At 37.6% G+C, this 21,476-nt stretch overlaps 1 protein-coding gene across 1 annotated transcript; it reads right to left on the reverse strand.

Annotated features, from left to right (window-relative positions):
* Positions 1-973: 973 nt before the first annotated feature.
* lrrc8aa (leucine rich repeat containing 8 VRAC subunit Aa) lies at positions 974-17,023 on the reverse strand. The gene is made up of 3 exons (XM_030148699.1): positions 16,862-17,023; positions 8,061-10,188; positions 974-5,234 (listed from the first exon to the last, which is right to left on the reverse strand). Exons 2-3 carry the CDS (start codon positions 10,176-10,178, stop codon positions 4,959-4,961), a joined length of 2,394 nt encoding a protein of 797 aa, XP_030004559.1. The 5' UTR covers positions 10,179-10,188; positions 16,862-17,023; the 3' UTR covers positions 974-4,958.
* Positions 17,024-21,476: the final 4,453 nt, after the last annotated feature.

Here is a 21,476-nt window from a genome sequence, read left to right on the forward strand (position 1 = left end):
GCAGAGGTAATAAAAAGCTGTAAGAACTGGAGGATCAGTGCTTGATTTGCCAAGACCAACTCCTGAGGCTATACTTAAGTTTTGACTGAAGCCTGCAAAATGTTGTTTCGAATAATACTAACTGGATCCATAGCTTCTCTGCTAAGATACTGTCATAAGTGAAAAACTACAAGATCAGTAACTACTCATATGCTGCGCTTTATTCTACCTATTAGACCACAGGTGTCAAACATGTGGCCCAGGGGCCAAATCCGGCTCCCCAAAGGGTCCAGTCCGGCCCTTGGGATGAATTTGTGAAATGCAAAAATTACAATAAGATGTTAATCATTTTAGTTCAGATTCCACATTCAGACCAATTCAATCTCAAGTGGGTCAGACCAGTAAAATTCTATCATAATAATCTATAAATACCCACAACTCCAATTTTTTCTCTTTGTAAATGTAAATGTTTTCATGTATTTACACTAAAACAAAGTATAATTTCACAAAAATATCTGAATAACCTGAACAAATATGAACAACCTAAAATGTCTTAAGAGAAGTGCAATTTTAACAATATTCTGCCTGATACTAAATATTTTGTGTTTGTAGAGCCACTGTGATCTGTACGTTATAATGTACATGAGTAAATGATAAACTGAGGCAGAATATTGTTAAAATTACACATTTTTTTCAGTTTGTTCATATTATTTACATTGTTTGAAAGGATAGTTTGTAGATGCAAACATTTTCATAATGTAATTTTACTTTTTTCACTCTAGAACACAGAGAAAAGTTTGGAGTTGACATTATTTATATATTATTATAATTTTACTGGTTCGGCCCACTTCAGATCAAATTTAGCTGCATGTGGCCTCAGGACTAAAATGAGTTTGACACCCCTGTATCAGATGAAGTTCACAAAGGCAGAGAATTTGCCCTGGAAGAGGAACCATGCAGCAGAGGACGATGAGTTTAAAACACTGCAAAAGAATTTCATGTTAAGTGTTTATTTTATCACATGTCAGAATGGTACAAAAGTAGCGCCTCGATATTAGGAAAGAAAAGTTCAGTTCAGTCCAGTCCATTTCAGACTCGACGCTTTAAAGCCAGTGTCCAGTCCACTTGGCAACAATTAATAAAGGCATCATAACTCATAATACACACAGTGCTGATCAGTGCAGCTCTGTCCCATCAGCAGCAGTGACTTTTATTCTACAATGATTGTTGCTTGGAGTTAAAAGGAGACTTTCAGTGCGGCTGCAATGCACACAACATAACCTATGCTGCAAGAAGATGAAACAAAATCCAAAAAGACTGTTTTTTACATCCCTGATCTACAGGAATCATAATACAGATGGATCTGAATTTACTACACAGTTAATAGAATAACATAAAAAACAAAACGTTTTATACTAAAGCAAAGAAATGTGAATGCAATTACGGCAGTTTGACAATAATGCATTTTTCAGGGGGGGGGCGGTACCAAGTGTAATGGTAAGTGTTCATCTGATAATGTACATTCTTCAGTAATATTACAGATATTAACAAATTATGTGTAACGTTACACAATGCCCACACAGGAGGGTGAGCGCACCTCCATTTACGTTAGATTGTCAACAATAGTTTGTTGTTTGTAATTGTCTTTCCAAACATCGTCTCCCTTTCAAACCCTCTGTGGATAGAAATAAGTTAATGTGTCTGAACATTAACGGATTGATCATGCAGCTCCACACAAACGTTACTACATAAAGTATTCCACAAAAGTCCAAAAAGTAAAAAGCTGAAACCATTTGAACATCTGCAAAGAAAAAAAATCTGTGTTGAGATGAGAACAGACCTGCTTCTGACATGACACTCCATAAAGCGCTAGCTGAGTTTTCCTGTAACCAAGAGGCATTTTGTTAGTCATTAAAACCTCCCTTATTTAGTGAATTAGTCAATGGCTGACTGATATGTCAAATTTTTACCCGATTCGCTAGTGCTGACGTGCAGGAAAAGGAGTGAGAGGAGCTGCAGGTTCAATGTGCTCATCTTGTGACTCAAAGGGAAGTGAGAGAACCGTGAGGCTGTAGTCACAACTAAAAAAAAAAAAAAAATTACAGGAATTCCTGTCCTTCATTCATATAAACCCAAGTTTTGACAGTAAGGGATATACATGAGATGCAGACCAACAATGATACAGATGAAATGGAGGAACTTTTGATATATGAATATATTAACCCTTTAAGTGCCAAAGTCATAATATTGCAACAAGCAACATAACTGAAACAGCTTTTTGAACTCTCGATATCAAAATTGAATATTAAAAAAAAAACAAAAAACTCTAGCACCTAAAGGGTTATTAATCATGTGGTATTGTTGCTTATCATGCACATCTAACAAGCTACGACTGAATCCCCAGTGACACCCTGAGAACATTTTTCATGGCACTCATCAAAACAAAAAGGAAACCCCAAAATATTCCTTAAAACTGAAGAATGAACCAGAAAATGAAAGTGACAGACAGGAACTCTTCCTCTAACTATGTCTAGCTACTGAACTGAAATGTGTTCTGTTTTGTCGTTTAATTCTAAAGGATTTCTTTTGGCACCCAACAGGTCAAAAGTCACAATCTCATGAAAAAAATCCTGTTTCTGCTTGCACTTGGCACGATAAAAATCTAACCAGAGAAGAACACACAATCCTTAGCTTTTACATAACGTGTGCATACTGGAAAAGCTAAGAAGCCTCCTGTTTTTTTCCACTTGTACTCACGTCTACTCTGTGGTTTTCTGTTCCCTTTTGTTCCAGTATCTCTCTGTGACCTCTTACCTCCAACTTTAAAACCAGTTGTTTGTCTGCGCTTCAAAGACTTAAACTCTTCTTTAACAGTGACCCTCAGGAGGGCTTTGGGTTTAGCCAAGGCCTCAGTGAAAAACTAAACTCCATGTGAACAAAGGAGCGATTGTATCATTACAGTGAAATTTCCCTTAAACCTCTTCAAAGTCTCAATAATGAAAAGAAACAGCTGGTAATAATAAGACACATACCATAACACTGGTATGAAAGTTTAACATTTCACCTATACGATTTACTGAAGGAACAACAAAACAAGTCATGTTTATGATGTTTGTGATCATTAACGGGGGCATACAGCTTGTAAAAGGTAAAGCCATATTAGCAGCGAGCGATGCCTGGTCGGAGTAAACACAGCCACTTCGCTCCAAATGATGCTATTAAATCCAACGTATTAATGAGAAAAGCGTTTCAAGCAGACAAAGCATGCTTTACCAATCTGGACTGTGAATGTGGAAATCACATATTCTACATAGCCCCTCTGCTAATAAATGTTTTCTGTGTTTTGAGTCGGTCAAAGCTGAAGTTTCCTGCACTCTGCAATTTCCTGTTTGTCCTCAATTTCCTCTCAAATGAATAAACAGAGCACTGACAAATGTCTAGCAGTCCCTGGACTAAAGGAGGACTGATGCATTTAGCGGACAAACAAATAAGCACTTGAGTCAACAAAACCAACAGATCTCTTTTGAGTCTTTTGATGATCCTGTCTCATCGTTAAAGCTGATCAGCGCCATGTGGTCATTTAGAGGATTACAAGTAAAAAAAAAAAAAATCATACTGGGAATGAAAATAATCCCAGTGTTTGTTTGATTGGTGTTGTGCAAGCTTGCATATCATTTCATTTACTTAAGACAAAAACATAAAGTGTGGTGTGGAGTGTTCTGAAGGGGACACATTATGTAATTACAGTCTAAATACAGTCAGTGAATAAACATTATTATTCAACTGAGGCTCTTTGAATACAGGCATACGGCATGTACCTTGTAAATAACAAACAAGACTAAAAAAAACTTAAAAAAGTGACAAATCAACAGCTGAGCAGACTGTGAGGCACAGTTGTACTGAATCCTGATAATGAATTTTAAGTAAATCACAGCCTGTCTCACAGGCTTCAACATTATGTATGATCTTGCTGTATTTGAAGCACACCATGTCTTGAAGTGAAATAAACTAATGACATCATCTCCATAAGTTCCATCTAACTGATATAAAGCACATTTTACATACCTAAATAAGACAGATCAATAATCATGTGATGTTTAGTCATGCAAAATAATGTAAAGCCTGTCTAATGGTGCATATTTCCCATACAGCGACCAATCCACTTGCTGCAGCAGCTCATGTTATAAATTAACAACTGAAGCGTTTTCTGACGTTGAACTGTACAGTTTGTTCCCATGTGTTTCCACTGACAGCTTTTCTTTGTTCTTGTTTCATCAGTCTGCTGAGTTAAGGCCTAAAGCTGTTGGATCACCTGTGACTGATGTGTTATTCTTCATCACTGAGTTCTATTTCTTTGTTTAAAAAGTTGCTTCAGAGCTTGTTAAACGTGCATCAGGCCCACAGGAAATTGCTTCCTCAAATCTGTCAGTATTTGACATAGCGCTGCACTGCAAATGTAACTGTAAAAACTACCGATTTTCAGTCTCAAGGCCAGAAGGTCAGGCAAACGTTGCATTGAGCATGTACAATTTGTGCATGTGTCCATCTCCAAAATAAAGTGACAGAGCAGAGTTAACTCTTGAAAAAAAGGCTGAATTGTGAAGCTTTTCCTCTCATTTTAGTCTCTCTCCAATGAACATGTCTGCTTTAGCTCACTGTGGCATGCATATTTGATAAAACTTGCTTGCATCCTGACAGCTTCATATTCATGATGAAACAAAAAAAAGGCCACATTACTAGACCACGCCATGATCAAGAATATTATGAAATGTCTCCTTGGTACTTGTAACACCCACAAGAAACTCATGGGCTTTTAAGTGGCATCCATGATTTTTTAGGTGATGCAGAAGAAGTACCAATAAAACCAAAGAGAAATGGCTTTTCTGAGCCCACACAGTTAACGTTGTGGTTGGCCTGCCTTCATATATTGCTCGTCTTTTCCTCAATTAAACTCTCCAGTGAAACAGCTGAGGTTTGGCTCAAGCTTGCTCCTTATCAGCCCTCCAGAGCTGCTCTTTGACCTCCGACGGCAGCGTGTTGAAGAGGTCCTCCTCCACCACCAGGCCGCTCCTCTTCAACAGACGGCACTCGCCAAGCTCCACCGGCAGACACTCCAGACGGTTCCCTCTGAGCTCCAGCTGGGTCAACCCAGTGAGCTCTCCGAAGCGAGAGGGTAGTGTCTGCAGGCAGTTGTTTCCCAGATTGAGAGTGCGCAGCTTCTTACACTGGAACAACTCCGGGGGCAAAGTCTCGATCTAAAGTGGAGTGGATAAGAGACAGAGTGATGAGTGGTGCCAGTTACACACAGTGACGGAAAAGCTCTGCTGATCAATTTTTAATGCGTACACCAGGAGGCTGCAGTGCTGAAGCTTCAGTGTGTCAAACTTGCTGGTGTCACTGGGCAAAATCCCCATATTTACCTTTCAGCACATTTTAATTCAAGTGGTCTGAGAAGAAAGAAGTCTGTACCGGTTTTTGACTGTTTACAGAGTCAGGAAAAGGAGGATACTAGCAGTTTGCATTTAGAATGTATGTTTTCACAACAAATACTATATACTAGAAAAAGAAAACTTGAAAATTTAGCTGTAGCATTTCAACAGCTATGCCTGCATAACACATTTTCTGGACCGAGAGTATGATGTACTGCAGGGGTGTCAAACTCATTTTAGTTCAGCCCAATTTGATCTCAAGCGGGCTGGACTACTAAAACTATATCATAATAAATCCAAATTTGGCTCTTTGTATTAAAAAAAAAAGAAAAAAAAAAAAAGTAGAATTGCAGAATGAAAATGTTTACAATTACTAGCTATTCCTTCACAAAAATGTCAATATCATTAAGAATAATGAACAACCTGACATTTCTAAAAGAAAAGTAAGTGCAACTTTACCAGTATTATGTCAGATCTTATTATTTACACATGTGAGTTACAATTTACAGATCACAAGGATCTACAAATACACAAAACATTTAGTCAAAACCCAGTGACACCCTTGACTGTTAATGCCTTCTGTATAATTTTTATACTTTACAAATTTATCGTGTGGGGTGGAATGAACCCTTTGGGGGGCTGGTTTTGGCTCGTGGGTTGCATGTTCGACACCCTTGATGTATTGTTTTCTTCAAGTCTGCGCTATCTAAACTGCACCCTTGGAGATCGTCTAATCAGTAAATCTCTAATATTGTTGCATATTTTCTGATTTTACATAATTGAATACAGGTCAGGAAACAGGTTGCCTGCTTTAACACAATAACTGACATTTCCTCCAACTAAATAATTACTAGAGCTAAATATGCTGCTTGTAAACAGTGTTGACACAATCAGGGTGATACCTTTGTCTCGTTTTGAACCAGGAAAATGAGAAATGTTGTATTCGGTTAGTTACCGAGGGTTTTAAATCCCCTATATTAAGATGACATTAACATTTAGCATTACTTCTGCGTTTTTCCACTAGAACCACAAGACACAACGTAAATATATGCAAAAAAAAGTGATGGAAATCAAAGCCATTACATTATCAAGAGTTACCTCTTCATGAAATGTGCCAAGTAACAAACTTAAATTTGTTACTTTTACTTTTTTCGGAAATCACTTTGTGAGTCCAGCCCCTTCCTTTTAGAAGCAAAGTTGATTGAAAATATCCCAGCCCTACCTATGTTGACTTCCTGATGGATTCTGTTGGGTCTCTGTAAACTTAATTTGATTCTGATTTGAATTGATAAAGCACTTTGTGACTCTGTCTGTGAAAAGTGCTCTATAAATAAAATTTACTTTACTTACTTACTTACTTTAAATGGCATATATATTGTATGTTTTAGTCTTTTATTATGAAAAGTAATAACAGGAGTGCAGAAGTTGACGTTGGGACACACTATTGGTTTGATTGACAGACGCCGGTGGCTGAAAATACTTGCTGTGTATCTAAATCCCACATCTATCTATCTGCTGTACAGCTTATTTTGTGAATGTGACATTATGTCCTAATTCCATTTGTTACTGATCCTATTGATCATCTCTAACCCTTCTTAAATTACCTAAGTAAGCGGGTATTATATTAAAACAACTGCATGGATTAAACATTTACTAACGGATTCAATACCACAAATTGCTGGGAATTCATAACATGCTACAAGAGGAAAACATATAAAGGCAAAGGAGGCCTCAGAATCACCAGTATGGTCCCCTTTAATGAAACTAATTTTGTCTCCATCCAAATCTGTTGGAACCTATTTTCAGACTGCAGTCTCACAAACAACCACAGTAAAACAGCAATAATAGCATCCTTTACTGAAAACACATGATCCACATGCTTCTGAGGGTAAAACGGTTCTCGCTGCTTTCAGGAGTGCCGTTTTCCAATTCTCACAGTGAACAGGAGTGAAATGACTGCCAGAGCCTCAGACGGACACCAAATGGAGCCCTGACTACAGTGGCAGTGTTTAGTTGTTAGTGATAAGATCAAGTAAACCAAAAAGTTTTTCTGAGGCCTTAATTCAGTAGAAGTTAACATCAGGAAGTCAACATAGGTAGGGCTGGGATATTTTCAATCAACTTTGCTTCTAAAAGGAAGGGGCTGGACTCACAAAGTGATTTCCGAAAAAAGTAATTCTACAGTGAATGCAACAAGTTTTAAAACCCTAATGATTCCTGCTGGGTTGACAAAACAGAGTATGCTGTATTCTACACAGGATGCCTTTTATATCTGATAGGCAGGCAGCCAAAAACAAAAAACCCTCTTAGGTACAACTTCTTGAAAGAAACTTGATCTTAACACAGCAGTATTAATCATATCAGTATTATCAACCTTTTTTTTTGGAGTGTGTACTTAGAGAACATAAACTATAAAGGTCAATTTTTAAAACAAATAAATAAACAATACAACCACAAAGTCTCATTCGTGTTATCTTGCCAGCCATAATGCCTAATCTCTTCATGACTGTTAACATTTATAAGTCCTAACCTTTGTCAACACTTTATCTATCTTATCTTTTTCACACGTGATAAGAAGATTGAAAGAAAGGCTGAAGAGGTTTACTTTTCTTTTTGACAACAAAGGAAGTAAAACAAACTCTCATTTCTCACCCTGTTTGCAGTCACAGCAAAGTACTGCAGGTTCTGGAGGAAGCCGACATCAGCGTGGATGCTGGTCAGGTTGTTGTGACTCAGGTCTAAGAAGCGTAGCTTGCGACAGAAGAAGAGCTGGCTGGGGATTTTCTCAATCTTGTTCCTGTTGAGGTACAGTCTCTCCATATTGGTAAGGGTGCCGATCTGAATGGGGATATAGGCAATCTGGTTGTACCACAGCTTCAGGCATACGAGGCGGTGCAGGTGCTGGAAGCTGATGATCTCCTCTATTGTCTTCAAATTGTTGTCCTTCAGGTCAATCTCCTGCAAGTTGTGCAAACTAAAGATTGAGTGCGGAATACGTTCAAGATCACAGCGAACAAGCTCAAGCTCCGTTAGGTTCACCATTTTCTTTAGGCTGTTGAGCACCATAAGCTTGGTACCTTCGTTATTGATGGAGAGCTTCTGCAGATGCACACCGACATCTGTCACCACCTGAGGCAACTTTGTCAGGTTGCTCTTCAGACGCAACACCTTGAGCTGTTTCAGCTCTCGAAGACCATCAATGACGATGTAGCGGTTGTTCTCAGCACTAAGGTTCCCAGTTAGATGCAGCTCACTGAGGTTCTTCAGGCTGTAGATCCACAGAGGGATCTCCTTTATGTCTGTGAACTTGATGTGGAGAGACTTCAGGTTTTCCCTTAAGAACGCCAGAGCTGGAGCCTCAATTTTAGCTGGTGTGTGATAGAGCCACATCTCTCTCAGGTTGGAGAGCTGGGCAATGATCGGAGGGATAGTTACATCTGGTATTAGCTCCAGTTTGAGCACTTCCAGCTCTAACAGATCAAATACTGTGTCTGGAATTCCACTCAGCATAAACAGATGCAGCTCCAGCTTATCATGGGAGTTCTTGGTGATGCGCTGCCTCAGCTTCTCCAGCGTCCACTCGTTGTTAAGGTTCAGCTGCCTTAGCTTGTTCTCGCTCACCTCTGACAGAAAGACAGCAAAGCGCTTGGAGTAGAGGGGGTCATACTGATCAATCATGTGTAGCATGAAGGCAAAATCATTCTTCACATCGGGTATGTCACTGTAGCTACTCTCCTCGCGAATTGATTCAAAGGAATATCGTTTGAGGGAGCGGCTCAGCATCCAACAAAGTGTATACATGCAAATCAGGCCATACACAACCACTAAACTAATGTAAAAACAAGCTAAAATCTTAAAAAGAGTTGCTAATGGGTGAGCACAATAGAACATGCCATACCCTGTTAGCTTCTGCATGGATAATACATTACACACCACGTTGAACTTGATATTCTGTACATAGTAGGCTGTGTAGCTAATGATGAGTATAAACTTGATTACTTTGATGATGGTCTGGCGTATGTAAAGACGGTACACTATATCACCCTCCTCTACGTGGATCCTGAACTTCTTCACCTTCTCAAAAAGGGCCTTGGCCTGCTCTCCTTCCTTTTTATCTAAAACCCCAGTTTCGGAGCGATCCACTATTCCCTGTTCAATTCGTGACTTTGTTCGCTGCAGCATCGGCACACTCGCTTCAACGTCCTCGCTCACGCTGGATGCCTTCTTGTCCATTGAGCCATTCATTTTCCCCAAAGGCTTGGGGTCGCTCTCCTCCACCACGGTCTCAGACAAAGCCCTTGTTGTCCATGGGGAGTCAAAGCACTTGAGGAGAATGGAGACAAAATGCTCCAGTTTTGAGCTTGTGCGGGGGAACTTGAACCAGAAATTGCTGCAGGCCAGGAAGATAAGGGTGTGGAGTAGCACCAGGTAGGGGAAATATTTGGCAAACCAGTGTAGTTTATTTTCATAGCAGACAGCATCGACATAATTATACTGGTGACGGTCGAGGTCATACTGAATGCCTTTGGGCTCTGGTGCGTAGGGAATGGTCACATTTGAGACGGGCCTCGCCTCGCATGTTGCGTTGACCGTCCACTTGCAAGGCAGGCAGATCATCTTGTCCTGTGTGACCTGCAGGGTTCCACCAAACACTGCAATCATCAGCATGACAATTGAGATGTAATCGGTGAAAACGTCCCACCATGGCTTCAGGATACGGTATGCTGGCTGGGTGTCAGCAAAGTATCGGAGTTCTGTAATGGGAATCATGATGGTTTATCTGCAAAGACAGAGACAACACACACAGTTAATACAATACTGGCATTTCTAGTGTAAACAATAGACCTCAATGTACTTGCTGCGTGTCGGATTAACTAAGAAATGTCCCAAAATAAACATGATCAGAACAGGCAAATCTTGCATTCATTTGAATGTGACCTATGTAAAACTTCGGTCCCAAAAAATTATTTAATTATTTACTGGACCAAGCACTGGCACTTCTCCTCATTATTATACTTATTAATGGCAGTATGTCTCTAAATCTTACAACAATTTATCACCTTTTGTCTGTGAAGCAGGGATTCAAGACTGACAATGGCAATTACCCTATGAAATTACCAGTCAAAACGCTACTGTGCAGACAGTTGCCTCTTAAACCTTCAGTGTGTAATACTTTTTGGCATCACTGGGTAAGAATTCCATAATTACCTTTCACCATATTGTAATTCTAGTGGTGTGAGAGGAAGTCAGACTGGTGCACCTCCTCTTTGCTGTGTTGTAGAAAACCCACCACTGTGACAGGAGGTTTTGGCTAATCACAGGTGTTTTTACAGAGGTCGGGTCTTAAATATGTGACTGACAGCTTTAAGTACTGATTACTGGTTCCCTCAAATGCAACTCTACTGCTCTATTTCATGGCTCGTCAAAGAAGCTCCACTAACCCTGATATTCTGGCTTTGACTGTGGCATGAAACAAAATTAGCTCATTTCCACCTCCTACAACTTTAAATTAATGTTATAAAGATGAACTAAAAATTGCTACTTTCATACCAAGAAACAAAATGTGACACTATCAGTGTTGAACATCAAGGATACCATTATAGCTTATTACTGTTCTGTCTGTGTTGCCATGGTAACGCTACGTGACACTTGTAGCAGCAATGTACACATTCTGTATATCCACATAACCAGAAACTCATCAACTAAAAATAAAAGTTTAACAAAACCAACTTTGGAATAACAGAGTACAATCCAAACAGCAAGCACTTAAATGGGAAAATATCTAAAAGAAGCTAACGTTCTGAGACCAGGGTATGCCATGAATAATTTAATAGAACAAAAGACAGATGCAACAAACTAAGTAGATCCAATAGTCCAAGTATTATTTCTCTACCGCTAAAACTCACTGAACAAGACAAAGACATGCAAAAGGGTTGCATTATAAAGTGATGATTACAAATTTTGTACTACCTTTACCGTTTTCTGATAATATCTTGGTTTTATATGAAATAAGCGTCTGTTATCGACAACTCCATTGTTTTGTGTTACACTGAAATTATTCTGACTGGAAAAAATGGTCCAGGGCTGAACAAAATCACATATATTTCTGTAACCTCAGTCTCAGAGGAATTAATTTGTCCTGTATACAATTACACACTGAACTCCAGTTACAGTTAGATCATCTTTATGATGCCATGTCAGCATGTGTGGAGGTTACCAGAGAGATGGCACACCAAGGGGACAGAGTTGCTGAAGAGTCCACTAACATCCTGGGTGTCCTGCATATGCCAACAGCACACTGCAGTTCAGACACCACAGAGAAAGGCAGAAGAAAAAGGACAACAGATCCCGAGACAGCACACAGGTTCATATAATTGCTAGTTTTTACATCTTTGCTCCTATGCAAAAAAAGTTTTTACCATTTATCAGGGCTAAATGGATACAAATGAAATCTTCAGCACAAGAACACAGCCCCAAAAGACCTGCCAATCTTAATACACTGACTTATTGCACAATTAAATGATCGGAATAACGGGAAGCAAAAACCAAATAAAGATCAACTGCTTTGCCTTTTAATGTGAACACTAATGAATCATGTGAGATCAGGGTACAAAGCACATATCAAGTGAACCCAAAACTGAAACACTATCCCAGATGTCCATTTTTGCTTAACTCAGTCAAACCACAACAAGACAACTTCCCTGCACTGTATATGTGTACGTAATGAAAGATGTAAAAACAGCAATCTAAGCAGATTTATGTTTTTTTTGCTTTTAAGTTATTAGGAAAGACAAGAACTATAAAACATGAGTGCAGACAAACCCTATCTCATGACCTTATGATCCCCTCTGTTTAACACAAAGTTGGATGGAGTTTATTAAATGAACCTCTGGTTAGTATATCCCCGTCTTTTCAGCTTACCCCTTATTTACAGGAAAAGGATGAAAGAGGATAGCTGGTCAGTGATTACACAAAAAGCCTTGTTTGATCCAGTTCAAACCAGAAAGGCACTACAGCAGCTCTGGATGCACTCTGCTAGACCGCTGCTTCATATCCACTTAGAAATCACACAACACAGTGACACCCACAGTTGCCAAAGCATCTTGAACTGTGATAATTCACATGGTATTATATCACAACAGTGTAATCACTAACGCTAATGCAGTTTCCATTCCACTGCATTGCAACACATCTATAATGAAAACCTTTTAATAAAGCCTCTGCATTGAGCAATGTGCATATACGTTTTTAAAAACACACATCTGATCACAGCAGAGAAATATGGAGCAGTGGCTGTGCTCCCTGAATCAAACCACAATGGCAGAGCAAAGTAGCAAAGGACATTCATACCTAATAAAACTATCAATGTCAATAAATTACAACTCAATTAACACCCAGTATAACATGATCACAATCATTCATGTCATTAGTTAAGAAAGAGGAACAACCATTGGTTTCACATTAACATCCTACTTTGGTTTTCAGTAATAATAGTGATAATAAATTTGTAAGCACCTTTCATGAAACCCAAGGACACTGTACAGCAAAGGATAAAAATACAGTACATAAAATACAAGAAACAATCAATAAAAATACAAAGGAAAAGAAGATGCAAGAGATCCAGTACGAGGTAAGATGTAAGGACATCACCTGACAAACTAAAGTGAACTAATTTCAACCAAATGCTTAACCCATAAAGACCCAGTGCTATTTTTATGCCAATTCCCACATTAATTTTTCTGTCTATTTAACCTTTTTTAAATTATTTATCACCGTTTACTCTAATATTACGCCCTGTATTTTGCATTTTTAAGTGCAAAATCAGATATTTTCCTATACTTAATTTACTAATCATGTAGATATTTGTAAAAGTTCAGATTAAAGTTGAGAACTATTATATGAAAACTGAAAAACTGAAGAAAAAGTGACTTTTTCAGTAAAATATATCATTAACTGAACATAAACCAAGTGTGTCCATCCACTGTCATTTGTCAAACTCCATGGGTTTTACTGGTGAATCAATGTTGTAGTATATGACAGTAGCCACTTTTAAACAAAGATCCAGGAAAAAAGGCAAGATGATGATCCCGCCTTTTTTCCACAGCCAAGCCAAAGGAATAACAGAGGTGAGACAGGCTGGACTTTTACACAGCGGACCTGCGTTCTGGAATCAAAGGGGTGGTGACACAGCACAGCATATCAGTGTTGCTAACCTCCCAAGAGTTGGCCCGTCTTTCACCGTTCCACAAACGTTAGCATGGATAGAGACAGTCCTCCGCCCGAAGTGACAACAGCTCACGGATCTTGGCATCTCCCCAGTTTGACATCTTTCTGGTCGCGTTGATATGTTTGTTTAATGTACACAGCCTGGCTCATTCCTAAATCCCGCTGGCATGGGAGTAGCACACTCAATACAATATCAAAATGTTACATTTTGGTTGGTGTTCCTTTTACATAGCGATCTGGAATCATGATTCCACCTTTATCATGGCTCTGTTACTACCTCCAGAGGTGTTACAGAGCTGTGACAGAGGCTGGGACCAAAGCATCCCACCATTTCCTTTACACAGATGTCGTTCCACAATAAAGGTGAAATATTCCCGTAACAGAAGCGCTGTGTAAAAGGGGCTAGTATTTCCACGTTTGCTACGGAGCCTCTGAACGTCCAAATGGGTCATATCTGATAACCATGAAAATATGACAAACTGTATTTTACACCAATTATTTACACGTACTGATGGAATGAGTGGATCAACATGTATTAAACATTTTAGATCAGTAGATTTTTTTGGTCGGCAGTGGATGTTTGGGTCTTTATGAGTTAAGAATATAGTAAACTGTTAGTGGGTAACTAGCGTCGTCCTGTGTGTAACCTCACAGCTCTGCGGCTCTACTGAATTTACTCGTTGAACAGAGCTGCTTTTGTTCGGGCTCTTTGTGTCTGAAACTATGACACAGGCCGAGAGACGCGTAGGTGAACCTGGCCACTGCCTTAGCCAACACATTACAGACTGATGACTGAACACTGTCGTCAAGAACACTGACTGTCAATATGGGGCTTGTTTAGGCTTCTATACCTAATATTAATTGTGGAAAACAATAACCTAAAACTCTAAATTTGGGAGGCAAATTTCAGAATCTATCAAACACAAATCTTGGTAGACATGCCTTCAAACTGATTGTCAGTTTAATAATATTGCAAAGCACGAATAAACAACATTCTAATTTTATCTGTGTATCACACTGCCAACAGACCCGCTGCCAAATGCATGCTGGGATATACTTCAGCCCTTTCATCCCTCAAAAAAGTTAAGTGGTTTAGTTACGAATGGAAAAGTGGATAAAAGGCAACGTTACTGTCCATAATAGTAGGCATCGACTTCTATTACATTCCATTAGATTGATATGTCTCTTTTGCTTGCTTGTTGTGTTTTCTGTCATCAACTCAATGAAATATTTCTCTCTTAGTACTGGTACACATTCACACAGTCAAGCCATTACACTATATTTAATGGTTTTAAACCTGATTCTGTACAAACTGCGATACAGTAGGAATCTGCAAATGTAAAAAGACTGGCATGCTTACACATTTTGGTTCATAGTTGCTAAAAATATTAAATCCAGATTCCAGTGTTGTGTCAATAGCATGCAGGCTAGGTGTTAGCTGACTTAGAGGGGACTTAAGAGACATTAAAACCAATTCAACATAGTCTAACCCTACTTAATAGTGGTCCTAAATCAACTCTTCGTAGAATTCAGATCTGACATCTCCAGTGGTGGTTTCATAGTCTTGATATGCCTGAGTTCACTTTCTGCATGACAGACATTACTGTGCTATTTGTGGTCAGTTCTGCACTTGTAACCTCAGTGTTTTAGAGACAAAATCTTTCTAACGGGGTGTTTCTTCATGTATGAGTACTATCAGATGGCATAATAAGTAGGCCTGGGTGATAAAATTATGTAATTCACACTGAGATCATTATCATTATTCGTCACAGAAATTTTTCTTTTTTGTCTGTAAGAGAGAGTATTTATGACTTATAGCTATTATTGTTCTTATTATAATAATTCTTATTATTATATTGTTTGTCTTTTGTATGATCTTTATGCATGCACATTTTTTCCTGCCCTTTATTCTGTTACTGCCTTGACCATTAAATTCCCCCATTGTGGGATCATTAAAGTCTAATCTTATCTAGTCTAATTTAATCTAATCTAATCTGAGATATATTTCGTTTGTGTTGCCATCCAAGCATTTATCAAAGATTTACTTTTCTTTTGTTATTTACCCACCTTTTTTTGTCAAAGTAGAAACAAGTCTTTATCAAAAATACTGTTTCTTTCAATCCTTCACCACATTACCTTTGAAACTAAACAAGTTCAACCATACAAATCTACAACGACATTTAAAAACACAACTGAAAATTACTGTCAGTGATTTCATCTGATAAGGAAATTGTTATCCTGACATTTTCTTGGCAACCATCTTGGTAAACTAATGTAAGAGTGCATACGATTATGCTGCACTTTCTACAAAAACAAAAACCAAGCACATCTGATCTGACCTGACCTGGTGATGTTAAAACTGAGGACAGAGGAGATGAAGTTCACTGGAGGCATCTTCGGTTGTAACCAGGTCTAACTGGTTTTGTCTTAGAGCTGCCTGCCTTTTTCTTTTGGCTGTAGTAATGATGTTAAACTAACATACGCAGACAAAAAAAACACACACATGCCACACTGTCCGATGACGCAGGCCTGAAGTACAAAGAGTAAAAACAGCCCATTAAACTACTTGGGAACAGGAAGAGGATATACTGATGGCATCATTTCAATGATATGGAGAGTAATTAAGCACAAGAAAAGGTTGGCAACATTATAAAAAAAAAAAAAAAAGATACAAAAATACACACAAATAATCACATCAACAATAAGATATTCGAATAAATGTATAAAAGGCAAAACAGTGTCAGTCTACTCACAGTAAAGTAAAAACACAAACAAGGTAATTCTGAGGAAAAACATTCATACTAAACTGGTAATTCCCTATATGAACAGCACAAGGAAAATATACCGTTTGTTTAAAGCTCTTCGAGGTTTAATGTAAAAATTGCATTTCACAGAAAATTCAGTGACTTAACCCTTTTTTTTTAGTACCTGCTTCTTTCTAACGAATGGGCGTCTGGTTGCTGATAAAACACTAGCATACATCTGAGATTTACACTGGTTCCACTGTAACGCATCGGTGAAAACAACCTGTAATCTTATCCACAGAGCGACCTTTTCAATGAGTGGGTTCTAACGCCACAACAGCCACTTTTCACCCTGAGAGGCGACGGGAAACCAGCGGTGTGTGTGACCGATGCCAGGTTAGCATTTCTGCGGCAGGAAAACACACACACACAGGGGCTAGCCTGGCACAGCCGCGCGCCCACAAAACCGCACACTACACCCACCTGTTCGGTTCAAGTCTGTGTCTGTCCCCTCCTCCGCATTCGGTTGACACATTTCTCGTCCGTTCCTCGGCGTCTGAGGCGGGTTGGATCCCGGGCCGGAGCCCCGTACGGCAGTGACGGAGGAGAAAACCTCACGGGGACGACACGGCTCCGCACGAGACAGAACGGAAGCACGGCCGCCCTTTCACAATAAAAGCACGGAGATGGGTCTATCCAAGAGCAGAGAGGATAGAATGGAATAGAATAGAATAGAATAGAATAGAATAGAATAGAATAGAATAGAATAGAATAGAAAACATGAGGAAACATTAGGAAATATCTTTTTTTTTTTCTTATCTCTTACTATGATTATTTTATTTTTCACTGTAGCACTTTGAGATTCTTTTGAACGGAAAGGGCTTTAAAAACAAATAATAATAATAATAATAATAATAATAATAATAATAATAATAATAATAATAATAATAATAATAATAATAATAATAATATATTGTTTGTCTTTTGCACGATCTATTCTGTTACTGCCTTGACCATTAAATTTCTCCACTGTGGGATCATTAAAGTCTAATCTAATCTAATCTAATCTAATAATAATAATAATAATAATAATAATAATAATAATAATAATAATAATAATAATTGTTATTATTATTATTATTATTATTATTATTATTATTATTATTATTATTATTATTATTATTATATTGTTTGTCTTTTGCATGATCTTTATGCATGCACATTTTTTCCTGCACTTTATTCTGTTACTGCCTTGACCATTAAATTTCCCCATTGTGGGATCATTAAAGCCTAATCTAATCTAATCTAATCTCATCTAATCTAATCTAATCTAATCTAATATGAGATATATTTTGTTATAATAATAATAATAATAATAATAATGATAATTATTATTATTATTATTATTATTATCATTATCATTATCATTATCATTATCATTATCATTATCATTATTATTATTAAATCCTTGGGTTCGGTTCTGATGTTAGTCACACTCCACTTTATTAAAAGCAAGCTCTAAAAATATTATACGTCAATATTATCCTCCTAAGACCCAGCTATGGGTTTTCTGTCCACATTTATGGAAAAGAGTTTCACAATTTTATAAAAAAAAAAAAAAAAAAATCTGTCCACCACAAAGAACATTGCATAAAAATTTTAAAAACTGCATCTGAAAAAACTGTTGCATCATGATGTTTCCAATATAGGCACTTATTTTATAAAAAACAAAAAAAGCTTGTACTTTGCTGACATTTCCTGGGTCTCAGGAGGTAAAATTTACTTTCCCCACATACATCTGACCTAATTATTGATATGGAACACTAACTCATTTTTAACCCTTAGAATTCCATGTTTTTGTCATAATTTTCAGGTGAAAAAAATATATACATTACAAGAAAAGTATATATTTTTGCTTTGAATTATTAAGGCCTGCTATATGTCAATTATTAGCAGGAATATTGATTTAATTTTGTTCGCATTATTATTTTTTCTGCAAACTCATACCGCTAAGCACAAAAATGCGCTTTCATAAGGCAGCTATAAGGAATATACATTAATATTATATTCCACTTTCAATATGATATTTTTTCACCTGCATCTGATCTATATTTCAAATACTAATTCATTTCTAAAATATTTCAACCCTTTAAATGGAAGGTTTTTGTCACGTTGCCACCATTTTTTGAATAAAAAAAAGAAAAAATAATTATTTTCAATATTTCTCATACAAAATAAGTTTTTGTTTAATTATTACAGCCTGTTATGTTGTTAGCAGCAACACTGAATTTTATGCATTTATATTTGTTTGTGAATGCATCCATGCGTTAACTCCTTAAAGTGAACTAATTTTTTCCCTATTTTAAGTCTAAAATTTTGCACTTCTTCATGAGGCTGATGCAGCAGAACCTTGCCTCTGTTACATCTCAGAGGTGATAATCGTAATTCTTTTTTTGTTGACTGACCGACACTTTTGCTTGAAATGGAATATTTTTCTTTTCCTATGACTACTTTTTCTTTTTAAGACCTGTACAGTTTGGTTTTATTTGAATAGTGGTCTTGTTCCTGGCCAGTGCAGGTATGAAATCACAATAGATAGACAAAAAGCCTTTTTTGGATCTTTTGCTGAATACATTTATAAATGGTGATTCCCACATACGGTCCTCCCATGGCACTCGGTGTAAAATTTTCTAGATCTGCCACTGACAGTTACACACAGATGACTGACAAAATAAGAAGATAAAATCAACATACATTGTCTTAGTATTGCCTTCGTATGTTAAAACACTCTTTTCTGTAAATTCTACTGCATGGAGGGAAACCTATTCTTCCAAAGATGTTCCCTCCTTTTATCTTTTGATGAGGATGAAGGAGTGCTCTATCTAACATGATGGTCCAAAGTCTCCTGAAGGTGTTAAGGTTGCATTAGTTGGCTTTGGTATCAAGGTTCTACCATAGGATTCACATCATTTTCATACTAAAACCATTCAGTAGCCAACCGTACCCTATCTTAGAAGACTCCATTCTCATCAACAATATTCTATACTGGGCTAAATGTGATCAGTCAATATAACTTTGCATTGATTTGCAGTGAGTCTTTCCTCTAAGGGAAGCAAACAAAACTGCCCCCAACAGCATAATAGAGTCACCAGATCTCCTCACTGTAGGTGTCAAATACTCGGGCCTGGATTGTTCTCTCGGTGTATGTGACACATGCACACCCCTGCTGAGAATACGATGAAAGATGACTCATCCGACACTTTCATGCACATCTCTGTTAGACCAGTGTCTGTTACTGCACCAGTGAACTCTGAGTTGTGCATGTGTGTTTATGCATTTTTTCACTACTATTTTCCTCGCTGTTAGTCTCATCGTGTAATGCACTGACATTCCTAGTCACCTGAGGACACTAACGTACATGCATCACATTCCTCAAATCACCCTTCATCACTGACGTCTTTCCCTCAAGTCACTGTTAAGTCATTGTCACTGAAACACTGCTCAGTTGAGCAGTCTGTGTAAATTAAACTCTGAACAACGAACCCTCTCATAGTCATGTAGATCCTTTCTCCTGCCTTCTTCATCCAAAATGTAACTGTGGAAATCGATAACTCATTTGTATCATACATTGCATCTGTGTGGAAGCGCCTGTATATCTTATGTTTCTCTACTCATAAAGTCAGATTTTTCCTTTAATTTGTCATCAGTCTGTTCTTGAATATTAAAAAAAAGAAAAATAAAGAAAAAAAACATTAATGGAATTTACGTAGCTAGATAAGTAAAATAAAATAAAAAAGTTCAATAAAGTAATATAAACTTCCCATTTATGTGCAGAGCATTACAATATGGCTTATATTTAACATCCTAAGACCCAGGAAATGTCAGCAAAGTACAAGCTTTTTTTGTTTTTTATTAAATAAGTGCCTATATTGGAAACATCATGATGCAACAGTTTTTTTTTTTCCAGATGCAGTTTTTAAAATTTTTATGGAATGTCCTGTGTGGTGGACAATTTTCTTTTCTTTTTTTTTTTTTTTTGTATAAAGTTGTGAAACTCTTGTCCACAAATGTGGACAGAAAACCCATAGCTAGGTCTTAGGAGGTTAATTACACCAACAATGTTGAAAACAAATGTCTTTTACCAGACAAACTTGAGTTACACATGAACAACTGAACTGTCTCTTTTAAATAATAAATGATGACAAGTGAAGACCTATAAATAAGGGATCGATCCTGGTACAAGTGTAAGCCCTGTAAGAGTGTTACTTTTTAAGGTCACATTTACTTCTAATAAAGTAAAAGAGGATTGTGTCATGGAGAAACTGCACATGCACTTCTTAAATAAGACAGTGCGTCAGCACTGAGAGGCTTCCTGGTTTCAGACAGTTTGCAGTTTTCTCTAAACAACCTCCCAATACACACACCATCCATGGCAGGATTAAGCAACACACCCTTCAGTCACCACCAGCTCAATAAACTAAACTAAATTCTTTGGACACTTTATTTATGGAAAGGTCATCTGCCATATGTTGCCTGCAGTGGCCTTGGCCTTAGTCTGTTGGGACAATGACAAAAAAACTTCATAAAAGAGTACTGTGTCCTTCCTGCTCCCTCTGAAGCCATCAAAAACAATAGGGTGATGATAACTGTCTGTTTTCAACTCACAACAATATTAGTAATCTTATTCTGAGAAAGAGTGGAACATCTGAGCTAGAAATTTACGTCTGCGTGTTGTCATCTGGTGACTGTGTTCATAGAAATTTGATTTCTCCGCACAGAAACACAAAATGTGACTTAGTCCATAAATCTTACCAAAAATACATTTAACTCTTTAAAACCTGATATGTCATCACTGACACACTCTGTGTCTATGCAGTTTGGTTAGCTGTACACTGCAAAAATTAAAATCTTACCAAGTGTATTTTTCTCATTTCTATTCCAAATATCTCATCACACATAAAATAGGACATAATCACCTAAAGAGTAAATTTTCAGTGAGATATAAGAACTTATTTTTAGACAATAGATCTGGAAAATCTTATTTCAAGAAATCTTAACCAAGATAATTTTCACTTGTTCTACTGGCAGATTTTTTTGC

This window comes from Sphaeramia orbicularis, chromosome 12 (assembly GCF_902148855.1).
Source record: "Sphaeramia orbicularis chromosome 12, fSphaOr1.1, whole genome shotgun sequence".
Taxonomy (NCBI): Eukaryota; Metazoa; Chordata; class Actinopteri; order Kurtiformes; family Apogonidae; genus Sphaeramia; species Sphaeramia orbicularis.

What these genes read in the sequence shown, in the direction of transcription:
- lrrc8aa (XM_030148699.1), bottom strand. Translation starts at nt 10,178, where the DNA reads ATGATTCCCATTACAGAACTCCGATACTTTGCTGACACCCAGCCAGCA. An exon ending in TTGCTGTGACTGCAAACAGG is followed by an intron (nt 5,235 to 8,060) that starts GTGAGAAATGAG and finishes ACTCCACTTTAG; the next exon opens with ATCGAGACTTTGCCCCCGGA.